Source organism: Hemiscyllium ocellatum, chromosome 32 (genome assembly GCF_020745735.1).
Source record: "Hemiscyllium ocellatum isolate sHemOce1 chromosome 32, sHemOce1.pat.X.cur, whole genome shotgun sequence".
In the NCBI taxonomy this organism is placed as follows: Eukaryota; Metazoa; Chordata; class Chondrichthyes; order Orectolobiformes; family Hemiscylliidae; genus Hemiscyllium; species Hemiscyllium ocellatum.
Genome location: NC_083432.1, coordinates 17,377,532 through 17,397,722, shown reverse-complemented (window position 1 = coordinate 17,397,722; position 20,191 = coordinate 17,377,532). Strand labels below are relative to the sequence as shown.

Here is a 20,191-nt window from a genome sequence, read left to right as displayed (position 1 = left end):
CAGGTCAGGCAGCATCCAAAGAGCAGGAGAATCGAAGTTTCGGGCATGAGCTGAAGAAGGGCTCATGCCCGAAACGTTGATTCTCCTGCTCTTTGGATGCTGCCTGACCTGCTGCGCTTTTCCAGCAACACATTTTCAGTTAAGTAAATGTTGGACAAGGTAGGCTTGTATGGAAGAGTAAGAGGCACCTTGATAGAAACATTTGGATCCTCAGGGATCATGACAGGGTGGATGTGGAAAGATGTTTCTTTTTGTCAGAGAATGTAGAACGGAGTCACTGTTTAAAAATAAGGGTTCACTAATTTAAAATGTACAAAAAAATTATTTCAGATGGTCATGAACCATTAGAATGAGCTTCCTCAAAGAGCAGTGAGGCAGAGGTGAGTTCTTGATGAACAAGAGTTGAAAGATTATTAGGATAGAGGGGAATATGGAGTAAACAAATCAGTCATGATCTTGGTTGAGTGGCTTATTCCACCTAATTCATGAGTTTGTTTGTTTTTATCTTGTCCTACTTTGTTGAATAGCAGTGCAATATTTGCTAGCTTTCCCTCTGTTAGGACCCTTGTACAATGTAAGAAATTTTATAAAATCACAACCAATGCATCCATCCTCTCTGAAGGCACCTCTTTTTAAGGTTAGAAAGTAGCCTCTTGGGTCCAGTGATTTGTGTCCCTTTTGTCCCTATAGTTTTCCATGCTGATTTAAGTATTTTAACTTCCTTATTGTAATGCACCCTTTGATTCTTGGTCATTTTGACCATATGTTTTGGATGTTCTACTGTGAATTTAGGTACCAAATACTTGGTTGGTGTCTGTCATTTCCCTATCTTCCCCCTATGATTTCTTTCATGTTAGCTTGTCTGGGAGCAGGTTTACTTTTGCTTCCATTTTGCTTACTTGTGAGAACTTGCAATCTGTTTTGATATTTCTTGCTATTTTGCACTTGTGTGACTTTATTTCTCCTTTTTAAAACGAATTTTTGAACATCCTTTGCTGATTTCACAATTGTTCCAAAGCCACAGGCTCACTATTATACTTTGTGTGTGACATGATAAGCCTATTTTGAGGCTGCATTTGAAGCCAAAGCTCCCACTAATTGGAACACCATACCTGTCAGTCATAGTCATAGAGATGTACAGCATGGAAACAGACCCTTCGGTCCAACCCGTCCACGCTGACCAGATATCCCAACCCAATCTAGTCTCACCTGCCAGCACCCGCCCATATTCCTCCAAACCCTTCCTATTCATATACCCATCCAAATGCCTTTTAAATATTGCAATTGTACCAGCCTCCACCACTTCCTCTGGCAGCTCATTCCATACACGTACTACCCTCTCCGTGAAAAAGTTGTCCCTTAGGTCCCTTTTATTTCTTTCCCATCTCACCTTAAACCTATGCCCTCTAGTTTTGGACTCCCCAACCCCAAGGAAAAGACTTTGTCTATTTATCCTATCGATGCCCCTCATAATTTTGTAAACCTCTATAAGGTCACCCCTCAGCCTCCGATGCTCCAGCAACAACAGCCCAGCCTGTTCAGCCTCTCTCTGTAGCTCAGATCCTCCAACCCTGGCAACAGCATGTTCAGTCATAAAACATTGCAGATCTAATTCACAACAAATGACAAAACATTTACGTCTTAGGAAAAAATGGTGCTGCCCAGACGTTTCAAGGTTGGAAGGTCTAGAATGTCCCTAGGAAAATTAAATGTTCTGATTATCAAGGTTTTAATCCTTTGGAATGCTGGATTGAGCCAACCGATCATGTCAGAGAGGTTCATATATCATGTGAATGAGAGTGTGATTCTTTCATGAAGTTATATTTGATTCTCAGTATTTTCTACGAAAATAGATGCTTTACTTGATGTCTTCTGTGCATGCGCAATGGAATAACAACAACGGAGATTCCTTCTGCAACAGATTGACTTCACATAGACTTCATATGACATGCATGTACAAACAGCTGCCAGTAGCCAAACTTAATGGCACTGTCTATGGAGCACACTTCAAAACTTAACTCCTTCAGTCAATCATTGCTGAATTACTTTTCCTGTGGTGATTGTTTCTCAATGGACTTTCATTGAAAATTGTTCAAAATGTATCACTGTTAAACTATCTGTAACTTTTTAATCCATTTACTCAATTCAAGTTGGCTTTATGCCTATGTAATTTGCTTCCCAAAGTAAGCTTTCTTTTAGACATAAGCATGTCACTGAAATTGAATATGAATAAATCTACATGCACTTCTAAATGAATTCTATCATTAAGGTGACTCTGGCTTATATGTTACTTTACTGTGTGATTACTAATTTAACTGTACCACATTACGGAATGCAAAATCTGAAATGTGTGTCTTGATTGGTGTATTCTGGGAAACCGTCTTGAGCTCTTCCATGAACTCATTTTCCAACCTATCTTTGCCAATTTGCTTTGTGAAGCACCAATTCCTGTGTAAGTTGTAAATGCTAAAGGGTGTCTGTGTTCTAGTTCTTGATTCATTGTCTTACTTGCAGCCTCTGTTTTTAATATGTAGCTCCAGAATATTTCTAATTCAGATGGATGTGAAGAAAATACCCAGGAACTAGTGCAGCTGGAGAGAAAAAGCATAAAGTATATTTGCATGATGGAAATAAAATTGATAAATTATGGCATGTGTTGTAAAGGTATTGGGATTGCTGAAGAATTTGACCAAGATGTAACAGGTGAGAAATATATAGGAACTTGCATTTTAAGCTCTAAACAAATATCTTTTTTTTGATATTATCAAGAATGATATTGGTCAATATATCACTTGCTACCATTCCACAATACTATCATTATGTACCATCTGTCTATAAGGATAATTTCAACAATAGAGTCTTTTCTCAATGTCTATTTTAAATTTGTATTTTGGGATAGAATCTTAACTTAACCTCCTGACTTGGATTAAAAAGATATTTCAAACTGAGGTAAACAGGAACTTCCATTCATAGTGAGAAAAACACAAAATCTGGTTGCTGTTAACCTTTGAATATAAATCCTTTAAAACATACAGGAGCTTACTTTATTTAAATACTGTGATGATTATATTTTATTACCATTGTGGGCTTACAAAATGCCATTTCTGCACATTGCTAAATTACTTAAAATGCAGTTAACCTTTACAGGTGTTATATATAATATATACATCTTTCTTCAAATCTGTACTGGAACTTCAAAGAGAAAAGCAAGTTTTTTTCTACTGCAAGAAAGTATAAAAACAGCCTCATCCAAATTGTGTTTACAATGGACCAGCTGAGGTGCATCTCAATGTCATGGGTTTTGGTCAAGATCCTGTATGTATATATTTTAGCTAAATAATTTACATTCTTTTCTGTTAATACTCTCCCCAAGCCTGATGTATGTGGTAAATGTCATTAGTTGCTGCACTTGGTGAAACTAAATTAACCTTTTATGCTGTAGGTTTTCAGGTTAACTGAATCATACCTGTGCTGCTCAATTGGTTATGTGTGAAATTTGACAATGAGCTTTTGACCTTTCTTTGTCTTCCTCCGATTCTTGCTCCTATTACCGTGCTAATATTTCAATCTATTCAATCTCTCTTTCTTTCAGTCTTTCACCCTTTCTTAACATAATCTTGCTATAAAGAAGGTTTTAATTGATAGTATCTCCAACGGCAACAACATAAATAACATGAAATACAGCTATCCAAAACACTAGATATCAACGTAATCAGAGGATTCTTAGACTTAGACTTAGACTTAGACTTACAGTGTGGAAACAGGCCCTTCGGCCCAACAAGTCCACACCGACCCGCCAAAGCGCAACCCACCCCTACCCCTACATTTACCCCTTACCTATCACTACGGGCAATTTAGCTTGGCCAATTCACCTGACCCGCACATCTTTGGACTGTGGGAGGAAACCGGAGCACCCGGAGGAAACCCACGCAGACACGGGGAGAACGTGCAAACTCCACACAGTCAGTCGCCTGAGTCGGGAATTGAACCCAGGTCTACAGGCGCTGTGAGGCAGCAGTGCTAACCACTGTGCCACCGTGCCGCCCAAAATTGTAGCCAGTAAACCTCTGACAAATATAGTGGCTAAAATACAGCTGTGGGAGTGATAATGCAAGAAATAGAAAAACAAACTGTAAAACAGTAAAGGTTAATGAGTGAGTGAAGGGCATAAGAACAGATTGTGATCTAAAGTAAGAATCGATGCATGATAGGAGGAAACATGAGTGTAGAGTTAGTTCCCCGAGAATTGCAAGGGGCAAAAAACAAAAGATGTGGAATGGTTTCAGGTCTGGTGCTAGGGGGCAGAAGTTCTTGGTTATGAAAACACCATTTGGGGTCAGGACATTCATTTAAAATGAAGATTTGATTTTGATTTCAGCATCTTAACTCATGAATAGGGTAATTAAATACTAAATATATGAATAAATATTTTATCTGTGTTTTAATTTTAGCTGTGACTGGGATATAGAGAAGTACCAGGATTACCTTTATTTGTTAGATTTATTTTTGGGTACTGTTTAATGGTTCAGCTTTGCAGAAAGATAATTGGCATATCAGGAATTATATTGTGGTCATTAATCACAAACCCAGGAAGAACTGGGGGGAAAAAGTGTATTAAGAGTGGATCTTACTTATGAGGCTTTTTGTGATTTGATTCGTGGCAAAAGAGTTTCCAGCAGATTCAGTTCCACCAACATTGTTCTTGCTATATGAACTGTACCCACCCCATGCTTTAAGCAAAACCACCTCTAATGCTAAAAATGAATAATAGAAACAGACTGATAGATATTCTGCAATGATGTTTGAAGTGTTTGAACAGTGCAACAGAAATGTAATATTAAATGTTTCTAAAGGAAGATGCTTTGGATGTCATTGATACATTTCTGGAATTATGCTTATAGTTAGTGCTGTAAACAAATTCTGCTTGGATCCTAACTTTCACTTATGCCCATCTTCACTTTTCGCCCTTGTGCTTGCTAACTAATGCTGGCTACTCGTTCAGTATCACTTTGATTTTAAACATTCTCATTTTTGTTTCATTTCCTTCTCTGTTCTCGCCTCTGCAGGCTGCGGAGATCTTTGTGCTTCTTCAGTTTGGATGCCCTGCGCGTTTTTAATGCTCCACCACCGGACACTGTGCCTTCAGCAGTCTAGACCCTTAATCTCTGAAATTCCCTCTCTGAGTCCCTATTCCTCTCTACCCTCCTTAAAACATACTTCTTTGAATAAACTTTGAGTTATTTGACCTAATACCATCTTGTGTGACTGTATCAAACTCCTTTGCAGCAGTCACAACTTTTTACTACATTGATGGTGCAATATAAATGTAAATTGTTAAGTTGATTTAGGCACTACTGCTAACATAGTAATGCAAGGAGAACCCAAGTAGGTTTAGTAGTGTATGGACATCTGTTCTAAGCAAGGATCACTGGACCCAAAACATTAACTTTGATTTCTCTTCACAGATGTTGCCAGACCTGCTGAGCTTTTCCAGTGACTTGTGTTTTTGTTTTAGATTTACAGCTAACGCAGTTCTTTTAATTTTTACGGTCTTGTGTGAGGATTGGAATTAAAGTTCAGAAGCTAACACCACAGTGTAAACTACAATGCAAAGTGTACAATGAATGCAGTAGCAAATGATTCGGTTCATTGAAGTATCTCTTACAATGGGAGTAAAATTTTCAATTAATTTTATAGAAACTAGAATTTAGAATGCACATGCTTGTGAAAATCAGTAATTGGTTGCAAGTGGCAATCCTGTCAGTGGACCCATAATGATAGCATCTTTGGTTTTATTAAGGAATTGCTTGAAGTTTTGTTTTGATACTCACCCTAAATCTGGAAAGCTGAAGGCATAAAGGAACGGGGTGTGGTTGTGAATAATTTCCCTTCTGCCAAATATTTGAGGTTCCATTGACTCAATTTGTCACATTCAAGATTAAAGCTTAATCATACTGTTAATCCCTTTAAAACAGATAACTAATCTGGATTAATACACTACACAGTTTGAAACTAGCACTCTTATGTTCTTTTATTTGCTGTCTGTGGTCTTACTGTGTGTAATTGTAAAAGATATTACTCTTCCAAAATGGTCAGAGATTTGATATGCTTTGGGACTTCAGATCATGAGAGGATTTATTTGAGTTCTTCCAAATATGTCTGCAGCAGTATATTGTTAATCAAATATTCCTGATCATCTGAACACTCCATTATTAATCTTTAATTCTCTTGTAGATCCACTCAATTTTACCTTGAAAGTTGGAAGGGCTCAAAAGGCTGCTACACAGAAAGCTTTATCAGATGCATTTCAGAAGATCTTCATTGTTGTCCTGGGTAAACTTCTGTAACTTTTCCAAATTATTAGCTTTTTGTTTATGTGATTAGTAGCAGTGCAGAACAGATTTTATTCAAAATGGCTTGAGTCTTCATGCAACAGGTGAATACTGAGTGATAAAAAGTCTACCAACATTGGGGAAAAGTTGACTTTGAAACTGTTGTTCAATAAAGGCAAAGATAAATGCCTGTTCAGGGGCTTCTTTTTCTCAATTATCAACACATACGACTTCATTGTCAATGTGCTTGATGTCAGACACCAAATAAGTATTGAGACACTCATGGATGCACTCATTAAAGAAATGTAACGTTCAAGCTCTTTTCTCCTCCTTTTTTCTTGAGCTGACTTCAGGTTGGTGTGGGGTTTTAGAACTGGCCTCCCCTGCTAAGTGTCTATTCTCCATTTCTGAGCTTAAAAATGTTGAGTTCAGCATTTTATTTAACCCGAGAAGTCATCATATGGTTAAACCATATACCATTCTTCCCAGACTTGTTCAATACTGATAAAGATTTTCCCCTCCCTATTCCAGGATACGGGGGTCATATAGTAGGCATGATGAATTCTGATAGAACTGAAAAGCCCTGGTATCTATGCGACAACCTGCCTGGCTGAAGCAACAAAACAATTGGAAAACCTTTTCAATCCACGTGCTTGAGAATATGATTTACCATAGATTGTACTTTTATTTTATTCCTGTATGGGAAGTCGGCATCACTGGCAGGGCCAGCATTTATTGCTTATTTGTAATTGTTCTAGTGAACACAAGAATTAACAAGGAGTATTCACCCCGATAAGCTTGTTTTGTCATTTAATAAGATCATGACTGATCGAACTGTGGCTGCAACTCCCAAGTTCCTGCCTGCCTCCCTTTATTGATAAAAAAAATCTAACTCCGTCTTGAAGATATTCAATGATGTAGCCTCCACTGCTCTCTGAGGAAGAGAATTCCTTCAGTTAAGACTGAGATGAATAGCGCTATTCATCTCAGTCTTAACTGAAGGATCCTAATTTTTAAACTGCGTCCTAAATTATAGATTTCCTCAGGTTTTTGTATGTTCTGATAAGATCACTTCTCAATCTTTAATCTCTTAAGTATAGGTTCAATCTGCTCAACTTTCCCTCCTAAGGTAACCCTCAACCTAGAAATGAATCAAGTGAACCCTCTCTGAATGGCTCCCACTGCATTAGGATCCTCTCCTCATCAGGAGAGAGGATCCAAATGTCAAGTTGCCCAACACCCAACTTGAGCCTTTCTGTCCTTTTTGGAAGCTTATTTTTCTCCCTGAATGACAAAATAAGTATGAAATGGGTGGCATAACTGTTATTCAGATGTGGCAGCAATTTGTGAATTTAGATATTTTCTAATTAACCTGTTCAGAGATGTTATCTGGAGCAGATGGGACTTGAGCCTGCTGGCTCAACAGTATCTGTGTCACATGACCTTTAATTTCTTGCTCTATACTGAATGCTCCTTGCAAGAACTGCTAACAATTCTTTTATCTTCCTAATCACATGTTGTACCTACATACCAACTTATAGTCATTCATTTCTTCTTGGAGGAATTGAGTACATTGCAGGCCACTTCAGATGGTAGGTAGTATCGACCACATTGCTGTCTATGGGTTTGGAGTCTCGGATGAGCCAAGAACATGAGATTTTCTTCCTTGAAGACCATTAGAGAATCATATGGGTTAGTTTTGATTAGTAGTTACCTTAGCCCAGACCATTTGTCTATTAGTGTAATAATATAACCATTATGCTACTGTTCTCTACACATATAAAACATTTTTAAGCATCTTTTGATCAATATTTTCATTTAGCCCTTTTTGCCTTGATCCTCCTCTGTAAGCACAGTAGAAATTGTGCATCACTAACTCAAGTATGAAAAAGAACATCATTCATGAAGGCCATTTTTGATTTGGCATTCAAGGCAAAGCTTACATTGCTATCAGTGAACCCTGATAACCCTTACTAAGCAAACAGAATTCCCTATGGTAGACTGTCTTTTATTTTCAACTACACCAGTTATTTTACTACACAACCTTACTGTGTTATTTATATGATGGTGTTCAGGGACTGGGTCTGCAAGAACAAGGCACTCAATGCAATGGGTTATTAATGGTACTCTGCCATAAAATTTCAGAACCTTGTAGATTTGGTTGCATTGAAGGTGTGACTGAGAATATAATAGGCTGGCAACTTCATTACCCTGGGGCCTGGGAAAGGAACAAAACAGGTCTTATTATGACATATTTTTACAAGATGAAAGATTAGAGATAATTTTGAACATTTAGAAAAATTTATTTATTCATTTTGTGGGACATGGTTGTTGCTAGCTGACTAACATTTATTGCCCATCGCTAGTTGCACTTGAGAAGGTGGTGGTGGGGTGCTGCCTTCTTGAACTGCTGCAGTCCACCTTTTGTGGGCTGACTCACAATGCCATTAAAGAGGGAATTCCAGGATTTTTACCCAGCAACAGTGAAGGAAGGGTGATATATTTCCAGGTCAGGGTGGTATGTGGCTTGGAGGGAAACTTGAATGTGGTGGTGTTCCCGTATATCTGCTGCATTTGTCCTTCTACATGAAGTTGGTCGTGAGTTTGGAAAGTGCTATCTGAGAATCTTTGAATTTCTGCAGTGCATTATGTAGATAATACACATAGCTGCCACTAAGCATCAGTGGTGGAGGGAGTGTATGTTTGTGGATGTACTGCCAATCAGGTGGGCTGCTTTGTCCTGGATGGTGTCAAGCTTCTTGACTGTTGTTGGAACTGCACTCATCCAGGCAAGTGGGGAGTATCCCATTACACTCCTGACTTGTGCCTTGTATATGGTGGACAGGCTTTGGGGAGTCAGGAGGTCAATTACTTGCTGCAGTGTTCCTTGCCTTTGACCTGCTCTTATCACTGTGTTTATGTCATGAATCCAGTTGAGTTTCTGGTCGATGATAACTTCCACAATGTAGATAGTGGGGGAATTCAGTCATAGTAACACTATTGAATGACAAGGAGCAGTGGTTAGATTGTCTCTTATTGGTGATGGTCATAACCTTGCATTTGTGTGGCACGAATTTTATTTGCCACTTGTCAGCCCAAGCCTAGATGTTGTCAAGATCTTGTGAAGCAGCTGAAGATGGCTGGGCCGAGGACACTATGAACTCCTGCAGAGCTGTCCTGGAGCTGAGATAACTGAGCACCAACAATCACGATCGTCTTTCTGTATGTTATGTGTGACTCCAACCATCAGAGTTTGCCTTGTGATGCCATTGATTCCAATTTTGCTAGGCTTCCTTGATGCCACACTTTGTCAAATACAGCCTTAATGTCAAGTGTTGTCACTGTCACCTCACCTTTGGAATTCAGCTCTTTTGTCCATGTATGACGCAAAGCTGTAATGAGATCAGGAGCTAATTGACTCTGGAGAAACCTAAACTGGGCATTACTGAGTAGGTGCTACTTGAATGCACTGTTGATGACACTTTACATCACTTAACTGATGATCAACTGATGATGTGGGTGGTAACTGGCCCAGGTTGGATTTGTCCTACTTTTTATGTATAGGGCATACCTGGGCAATTTTCCACACAGTTGGGTAGAGGCCAGTGTTGTAGCTGTACTAGAAGAACTTGGTTATGGGAGTGGCAAGTTCTGGAGCACAGGTCTTCAATACTATTGCCAGCATATTATCAGAGCCCTAAGTCTTTGCTTGTCTCTCTTTGCTTGTATCTATGTCTGCTTGTTTTTATGTAGATTAGTTTCCCTACAGCATGGAAACAGGTCCTTCGGCCCAACAAGTCCACACCGACCCTCCAAAGAGTAACCCACCCAGACCCATTCCCCATATTTACCCCACTAATGCATCTAACACTATGGGTAATTTAGCATGGTCAGTTCACCTAACCTGCACATCGTTGGATTGTGGGAGGAAACCAGAGCACCTGGAGGAAACCCCCGCAGGCGCGGGGAGGATATGCACACTCAACACAGACAGTTGCCCAAGGCAGGAATTGAACCTGGCTCCCTGGCGCTGTGAGGCAGCAGTGCTAGCCACTGTGCCACACCGTGTTGAAATGACACTGAAGGTTGTTGCTTTCAAAAACAAACAAATGTTACAGTAGAATTACATGCTGAAAAACAGCATTCAGCCTTGAGCCAATCAGTACCATTCATGCACACAATTGCCAGGCAATGCCATCTCCAACAGGAAAGAATCTAACCATCTCCCCTAGAGGTTCAACAGAATTTCCATACTGAACTCTCTATGTTCAACGCCCTGACCTTACCATTATCCTGGGAATTCTGTGGCAAATTAATTATCTCTTGACTCCTCAAAGCTTGTCCATAAACTACAAGTTGAGAGTATGATGGACTACTCTCCACTTGCCTGGATGTGTGCAATTGCAGCAACACTCAGAAACTCAACATCCAGGACAAAGCAGCCCACTCAGTTAGCACACTGTTCAGTTCTATCCCTCCACTGGTGCATACTTCAAAGTATTGCATAACATCTACAAAGTGAGCTACAGCAACTCACCACACCCCTTTTGACAGCAGCTCCAATACTGGACCTTTATTAGCTAGAATGACAAGCAACCATCTTCGGAATATCTCCACTTGGAGGTTCTATGTGGTCCCCCAACATCCTGAATTGAAACTGTTATGGGTTAAATCACTGTTGCTGGGTCAGAATCTTAGAACCATTTTATAAAAGCACTTAGTGTACCTATACCACATGGATTGCAGTGGTTCAAGAAAGCAACTTGCCATCACCTGAGTAGCAATAAATGGTAGCTTTAAATGAAATTTTTTTTTAAAAATCACAGAAAATGCAGGTTTGATGCAAGCATTTAAAAGGATGACTTCTCTAAGTGGAAAATAATTTGAGCGATAGGAGGTATGTGGATATTTGAGCAAATTATTAACCCCCATTGGTCTCATAGTGCAAGTCTAGTTCTCTTTGGGGGTTGGAGAATCATTTCCTATAAGTTCTTTGACTGATACTTGTTTGAGTTACTTCTGATGGCATGACTTTGACAGGATGAAAGTGATGGAATAATTAATTTTCTCCTTAATTTTCTTGCATTCATTGAATCCTATGTTGAGATGCTGTTTATTATTTTCCAGCAACTGTAGATTTAACTTTCCCTTCCTTTCTGTTTATTGTAGGGAATGGGAAGGTGTCTCTGCAATGGAGTTCAGAACACAATGAAACTGACTGTTTCACAGAGGATGAACTTCAAACACAACTGCAGGTACAATCACTGGTAGATCAAGATTGGAAAATGTCTTTGAAAATTGGAAAATATGTTTCCTTTTTATCACAATGCAATAAAATGTCTTTTATATGTATTAATTCATTTGTGCATGTCATGTGGATGTCACTGGCTGGATAAGCATTTATTTCTGATCACCAGTTGCCTTTGAGAAATGATGTTGAGCTGCTTTCTTGAGCCGTTGCAATCCATTGGCTGTAGATGGACCCACAGTGCAATAGGAAGGGAGTTCTAGATCCAGTGACACTGAAGGAATAATGATATATTTGTAAGTCAGGATGATGCATTACTTGGAGTGGAACTTTTAAACAGTGGCTTCAGAAGTAACTGCTGTCCTTCTCAATGATGATACATTTGTAAGGTGCTGTCTAAGGAATCTGGATGCATTTCTGCAGTGCATCTTATGGATGGTACTGAGTGTCATGGTGGACAGAGTGAATGTTTGCAGATATGGTGATAACCCAGTGCTTTGTTCTGGAGCTCTTTGAATGTTGGTGAAGGTGCATTCATCCAGGCAAAAAGGAAATGTTTCAGTATACCCCAGACTTCTGCCTTACAAATGGTGGAAAGGTCTTGGGAGTGAGAGGTTGACATAGATCGCTGATCTCTGAACTGCTCTATATTCGTAGTTTCATAGTAATATAAATAGGGGTATGCTATTTGGTCTGTCGAGCCTGATTATTGATTAAGATCATGACTGATATATTCATTATCTCAACTCTTCCTACCTGCATTATCCCCATAACCCTTAATTCCCCAACCACGCAAAAACCCAGCCAACTGTGTCTTGAATACATTTAGTGGGCGGCACGGTGGCACAGTGGTTAGCACTGCTGCCTCGCAGCGCCAGACACCCGGGTTCAATTCCCGCCTCAGGCGCCTCTCTGTGTGGAGTTTGCACATCCTCCCCGTGTCTGCGTGGGTTTCCTCCGGGTGCTCCGGTTTCCTCCCGCAATCCAAAAATGTGCAGGTTAGGTGAATTGGCCATGCTAAATTACCCGTAGTGTTAGGTGTAGGGGAATTGGTCTGGATAGGTTGCGCTTCGACGGGTTGGTGTGGACTTGTTGGACCGAAGGGCCTGTTTCCACACTAAGTAATCTAATCTAACCTAATGAAGCTGCCTCTGCTGCTTCCTTGAGCAGAGAATTCCATAGATTCACTACTCTCTAAATAGCTAATCCAGTTCCATTTCTGGTAAATGGTAATTCTCATGATAATGCAAGTGAATTCCAAGGAACGATGGCTAGATTCTCTCTTGTTAGAGATGTTCATTGCCTTGGAAGATTTTTTTAATTGATTCCCTCACCACCTGCTACAGAGCTGCGTTTGCAGCTATCTTTAGGATTGAACCAGCTTGGTCAGTGATGGTGCTGCTGCTGCTGAGCCATTTTTAGTTGTGTACACTGAAGTCCTGCACGCAGGGTTGCAAGGGCTCAGTACTTAGTGCTTTCTCCAAGTGCTGTTCACCATGGATATTCTACTGACTCATCAGCTGAAGGGAGCAGGGATAGGGAATTACTGCTGCTCTGAGAAATATTTAAAGTTCAGCATTCAATTTTGCAGTACGCTTACATAAGTCTCTGGACTTGTCTCTTAACAGGTAAATGACATTTCACGGAGTCAGTTTGAACATGAGGGACAAGAAGAAATTCTTTCTGATTTGAGTTTTACTACAGAAAGTATGGAAGGCACGGAGACGTGAAGGCACTAAAACCTTCAAGAACTTCTGACATCTTTTGAGGACAAATGCATGACGTAAACATTGTGTTAACTTTGTTAAATCTCAGCTAGGAAATTGCTTTTGAAAAATTGGAAGCACACATTGTCATTAATGATCTGACAATTTACTTTAATAATTACACTGAAGATATTAAGTCTACAAAGAATGTAGAAAATACTGCCAAGGTAACCATCATTGTATTCCTGCAATATGCCAGTGGTTTTAAAGATTTTTTTTCCACAGCAGTATATTTGCACAAGTTGATTCCCCATGTGGAATGTTGGTTAGTTGAGTTGATTAACTGGTGAGACATAGGTCAGATTAGTACCAACATTGCACAGAATGGGGTTTGTTCCCCTTTCTGGCTGAGTTAGATTAGGGTCCAGCTTCTCACCTTCTCCATAATAAACGTTCTGGCACTTTAGTAATCATTTGTTGAATAACAACAAGGACCTGCCTTTGCATAGAGGACTCAAGAAGATGGAGATTCTGTATGTGTGACACTTTGTAACTTTTAAGCTTGAAAAATAAAATTTATCCACAAACACTATGAAGTACTACTGACTGCAGGAAGTATCTGTTGTGGTGAAGCTGAGATTTTCCTCACTCCAAAACAGCCCTTAAGACCATAAGACATAGGAGTGGAAGTAAGGCCATTGAGTCCACTCCGCCATTCAATCATGGCTGATGGGCATTTCATCTCCACTTACCCGCATTCTCCCCGTAGCCCTTAATTACTCGAGACAACAAGAACCTATCAAACTCTGCCTTGAAGACACCTAGCGTCCCAGCCTCCACTGCACTCTGCAGCAATGAATTCCACAGGCCCACCACTCTCTGGCTGAAGAAATGTCTCCGCATTTCTGTTCTGAATTGACCCCCTCTAATTTTAAGGCTGTGTCCACGGGTCCTAGTCTCCTCACCTAACGGAAACAATTTCCTAGCGTCCAACCTTTCCAAGCCATGTATTATCTTGTACGTCTCTATTAAGTCTCCCCTTAATCTTCTAAACTCCAATGAATACAATCCCAGGATCCTCAGCCGTTCCTCATATGTTCGACCAACCATTCCAGGGATCATCCGTGTGAATCTCCGCTGGACACGTTCCAGTGCCAGTATGTCCTTCCTGAGGTGTGGGGACCAAAACTGGACACAGTACTCCAAATGGGGCCTAACCAGAGCTTTATAAAGTCTCAGTAGCACAATGGTGCTTTTATATTCCAACCCTCTTGAGATAAGTGACGACATTGCATTCGCTTTCTTAATCACGGACTCAACTTGCAGGTTTATCTTTAGAGAATCCTAGACTAGCATTCCCAGATCCCTTTGTACTTTGGCTTTACGAATTTTCTCACCATTTAGAAAGTAGTCTATGCTTTTATTCTTTTTTCCAAAGTGCACAACCTCACATTTGCTCACGTTGAATTCCATCAGTCATTTCCTGGACCACACTCCCAAACTGTCTAGATCATTCTGTTGCCTCCCCACTTCCTCAGTACTACCTGCCTGTCCACCTAACATCGTATCATCTGCAAATTTCACTAGAATGCCCCCAGTCCCTTCATCCAAATCATTAATATATAATGTGAACAGCTGTGGCCCCAACACTGAACCCTGCGGGACATCGCTCGTCACCGGCTGCCATTCCAAAAAAGAACCTTTTATCCCAACTCTCTGCCTTCTGTCAGACAGCCAATCCTCAATCCATCCCAGTAGCTCACCTCGAACACCATGGGCCCTCACCTTGCTCAGCGGCCTCCCGTCTGGCACCTTATCAAAGGCCTTTTGGAAGTCTAGATAGACCACATCCACTGGGTTTCCCTGGTCTAATCTACTTGTCACCTCTTCAAAGAATTCCAACAGGTTTGTCAGGCATGACCTCCCCTTACTAAATCCATGTTGACTTGTTCTAATCAGACTCTGCTCTTCTAAGAATTTAGAAACCTCATCCTTAATGATGGATTCTAGAATTTTACCAACAACCGAGGTTAGGCTAATTGGCCTATAATTTTCCACCTTTTGTCTTGATCCTTTCTTGAACAAGGGGGTTACAACAGCAATCTTCCAATCCTCTGGGACTTTCCCTGGCTCCAGTGAGTCTTGAAAGATCTCAACCAATGCCTCCGCTATTTCCTCAGCCACCTCTCTCAGAACTCTAGGATGTATCCCATCGGGGCCAGGAGATTTATCAATTTTAAGACTTTTTAGCTTTTCTAGCACTATCTCTTTTGTAATGGCAACCATACTCAACTCAGCCCCCTGACTCCCTTTAATTGTTGGGATATTACTCATGTCTTCCACTGTGAAAACTGACGCAAAGTACTTGTTAAGTTCTCCTGCTATTTCTTTATCTCCCATCACTAGGCTTCCAGCATCAGTTTGAAGTGGCCCAATGTCTACTTTTGCCTGTCGTTTGTTTCTTATGTATTGAAAGAAACTTTTGCTATCATTTCTAATATTACTGGCTAGCCTACCTTCATATTTGATCCTCTTCTTCCTTATTACTCTCTTTGTTATCCTCTGTTTGTTTTTGTAGCCTGCCCAACCTTCTGATTTCCCACTGCTCTTGGCCACTTTATAGGATCTCTCTTTTTCTTTAATACATTTCCTGACTTCCTTTGTCAGCCATGGTTGTCTAATCCCTCCCCGGATAATCTTTCTTTTCTTGGGGATGAACCTCTGTACAGTGTTCTCAATTATACCCACAAACTCCTGCCATTTTTGCTCTACTGTCTTCCCCGCTAGCCGCTGTTTCCAGTCTATTTTTGTCAGTTCCTCTTTCATGCCCTCATAATTACCTTTATTTAACTGTAACACCATTACATCCGATTTTGCCTTCACTCTTTCAAACTCCAGACTGAACTCTACCATATTATGATCGCTGCTTCCTAAGGGTTCCCTTACTTTAAGATCTTATAAAGTCTGGTTCATTGCAAAGCACTAGGTCCAGAATAGCCTGCTCCCTTGTGGGCTCTATGACAAGCTGTTCCAAAAAGCCAATCCTGTAAGCATTCCATGAATTCCCTTTCTTTGGATCCACTAGCAACATCATTTACCCAGTCCACCTGCATATTGAGAACAAGCAGTTGTCAAGAAAGTATAAAAAATGCAATTTCTGGAAAGTAACTTTCCAAACACTTTCATGATTAAATTTGTTCAGGTTTATTGCCCAATTTTTTTTAACCACAACCAGGCATTAAAACTCAGGTTTAAAAGGCATCATACTTTTTAGTTAACAGTAACAACTTCAGAAAAAATGAAAACAATCATTCAATTTAAATAAACAAATTGTTAACATCTTAATTTGGCAGGTGTCACTTCACTGACATTTATCAGTATGTTCTGTTTAATATTCATATTTATCATGTTTGTACTGAACATTCCCAAAATCTAGGTGAGCAATTGGATAGATACAATTGACAAGATTTTCCAATATGCATTTATGTGGTTGTTTATTAATTAGGTGAGCAATTGGCTAGATACAATTGACAAGATTTCCAATATGCATTTATGTGGTTGTTTATTAATTATGTCTCTCTAAAAAGGGACATCTACGCTCAGTTGAAATAGTGTTCAAATTAGCAACCTACTCCTCTTGTTAGACCATTTTCTGCCCAAGACTGTTAGCATAATTGGAGTTTGCACAGTAAGTGATTAACCTAACCAAGAGGAAAGACTTTCTTCTTAATAGAGTCATACAGCATGGAATCAGACCCTTCAGTTCAACTATTCCATGCTGACCATATTCCCAAACTAAAGATGTGCAGGTCAGGTGAATTTGCCATGCTAAGTTGCCCATAGTGTGAGGTGCATTAGTCAGAGGTAAATGGGTCTGGGTGGGTTACTCTTTGGAGGGTCGGTGTGGACTTGTTGGGCCGAAGGGCCTGTTTCACGCTGTAGAGAATCTAAACTAGTCCAATTGCTGGCTTTTGGCTCACATCCCTCCAAAGATATCCTACCTCTGTATTTATCTGTACTTATATCTACTGCTTCCTCTGGCATTTCATTCCACACATGAACCACCCTCTACATTATAAAAAAATTGTCCTTCATGCCTGTGGGAAATGATCTGCCACCTGGCCTACCCATAGTAGGCCCACATAGAACATAGGAAAGCAAATTTGGCAAAACTATACCAGAAACACCTAGAATGACTCAGCAGTGACCAAACAGGCTGACAAGTTAAACAAGCCAGCACTCGCGGACAAGGGAATACACTGCAGCGGACAGCTGAAACTGACACCCGGAAGCGGCAAGGACAGACCACTATAAATACCGGAAGAAACATCAAAGAAGCGCTTCGCAGGAGGCTCCAAAGCACTGATGATGTCGCCTAGCCAGGGGACGAAACGTTTGCAACAAAAACTTCCAGCTCGGCGAACAGAACCACAACAAGGGAATACACTTCCCAAGACACACTAACAATACCCGGTCAACACAGCTGTCCCAAAGCCCCGAGGGCAGTCTCATTACACAGCAATACCAAAGCCACACAAAGGACAGGTCAGACGGAGAGGCACCTGAGGACCTTGCTCCCAAGGACAGGAACAATGGAAGCACCTTACTGTTTCAAAAGAGACGTTCTCACCTACCTGCAAAGAAAGCTGGAATCTCCTGATCCCATCAAGAACTCATTGATACCGTCAGGATGTTACATTGTATCGACAATCAGGACATTCTTCTGATAACTTTTTCAATTATTATTGTAACTGGATTACTTAATTTCCAAAAGCATTGTATCTTTTCCCATTTTAATTAACCTTATTGTACAAGATTCCTATAAAACCTGGCTTCATCCTTAGCTCGAGGATGAGAATTCTCAGCTACCTGGACAGACTGTCTGTGCTGTTTCAGCTTAGTCAATTTTTCTTCCGTGACATCACTGTACTAATAAACTGTTGTTAATTTCACTTCGAGTGCTTTGCAATCTCGAATTGATTGGGCTACTGTCTTTTTAAAGATTTTCTTCTCTCAACTTCAAAATATTCCCCCTAGCTTTGAACTCCCTCACCCTAGAGAAAGGACCTTTGCTATTCACTTTATGCCCCTCACAAGCCTCTTAGGTCATCCCTCAACCTCCTACACTCCAGTGAAAAAAGTGCCAACCATCCAGCCTAATTTTTATAACTCAAACTCTCCATTCTCAGTAACATCATGGGATATTCAAAAATGTAATGTACTTACAGGTTGATTGGTATTTTAGTTCAGACAACATGGTAGATTTGGGTTTTTTTTGTGTGTTTTATGACTGGGAAACTTAGTTTAGTAGATGCACTTCCATTGTTGGCTGTTATGACTGGATTTGTAGGATTGTCTCAATGTTTAGAGGATACTGGAGAACAGGAGCAGCTGGCATAGAAAAGGAGGGCACCATTCATAGCTTCTACTGAGCTCCATCACCTTCTGCAGCCTCAATCCAGAGTGTGGATAGTGTTATGACCTGCCTTCAAGGGCACTAACCTTCAGTCTTGATTTCACTGGCATTTGCCATATTGATGTCAGGAACGTATCTTTGTTTTCAGCTATAATGACCAGATCCCAGGCAAGACTTGCTAAATGTTTACAGATTCACATGAATAACCACACTGTTGATCTCCTGCATGAGGACAGTGGAACTGGCTCCCGATCTGTATTCGCTGGTTGGTTCCAACGAAGTTAATTTGAGTAGAATACCTTTCCTTATGAATACCATTCCCCAAATGAACTAATAATACGTGACAATAAATTCAAATCAATGTTTTGTAAGAAATCAATTTAACCAGGCTTTCTTTAAATTAAGAAAAATAATGCATTAATTACTATAGTGTATTTACAAGTTTATTACTACATAAATATTAACACTCCATATATGCACATAGCTTAGAATTAAGAGGTGAGTCTTAAATGATACAAGCAATAAAAAATGTATGTACAGATCAGTGTTTAATTTGTTTGTAGAGTGGATGGTTGAATATTTCAGCCATTGTACTGGGGATTATTGGTAGCATTGGCATTGATAGTTGATTTTTGAGATTCTCGTGTTTGAAGGCTGATTGAAATGTCTTTGTCCTGATTTTAAAAAAAATGACTAGTTTGCAGGATTTTTATTTAGAGGGGATCTTTGCCTACAATACAGGGTAACTAAATAATAACTCTTTGATTGTGACCTTCACAGCATGCTAACAGGTCGGTACACATGGGAACTTTCAGTACCCCTCAGTCCATTCCAATGGAGTTAAAACTGACTTTTTAACCCTGTCCTTGTGTATTTAAAAGGGGAAAAAACATAAAATGTGCTTCTGGTTTGGGACATCATCTGCAGGGAGTGTTTTTCTGTTGAGCAGGGGAGCCATCAGTCCTTTGTTATTTTTGTAGTCACCAGAGATCACAGTCCAATTTGTTTAAAGATTAATTAGCATCATTAGGTGTTATCAGTCTTGCACTTTTTTTTTACATCTGCAGCTACCTTCTCTTTGTAATAATCCTCTTGAAAAATACATTTTGGAATTAAGCAATAAAAACAGCCGTGGTGTTTAGGGTTCTAAATGCAATGTAACATTATATTTACACAACCCTCCATGACCACTGGATGCCTAAAAGTGTTTCAACGTAATGGAAGTGCTTTTGAAACGTAGTTGCTGTTAGAATGCACAGTAAGGTCCCCTAAGCAGCAATGTGATAACGGCGAAATGCGTTTTTTTAAACTCGATTGAGGAAACTAGGGATAAATTATCCTGTTCCTACTCAAAAAAGGGTGGTTAGTGTGGTAGGAGAAAAGTCCATTTCTACTCTACAGCTAGTGAGACAGAATGAGAACAATACGAATTCACTATTGCTGGCTTTTTTCCCAGAATCCAAGATGTCGTACATAAATAATTTTATGC

General features: G+C 40.0%; 1 protein-coding gene across 1 annotated transcript in view; it reads left to right on the top strand.

Moving 5' to 3' along the window:
- rdm1 (RAD52 motif containing 1) overlaps positions 1-13,825 on the top strand; it is a 28,318-nt gene extending 14,493 nt beyond the window's left edge. Inside the window, exons 4-7 of the mRNA XM_060848866.1 lie at positions 2,535-2,703; positions 6,235-6,333; positions 11,502-11,587; positions 13,209-13,825. Coding sequence (XP_060704849.1) covers positions 2,535-2,703; positions 6,235-6,333; positions 11,502-11,587; positions 13,209-13,310 — 456 coding nt within the window. The 3' untranslated portion in view covers positions 13,311-13,825. The remainder of the gene's footprint in view (positions 1-2,534; positions 2,704-6,234; positions 6,334-11,501; positions 11,588-13,208) is intronic.
- Positions 13,826-20,191: the final 6,366 nt, after the last annotated feature.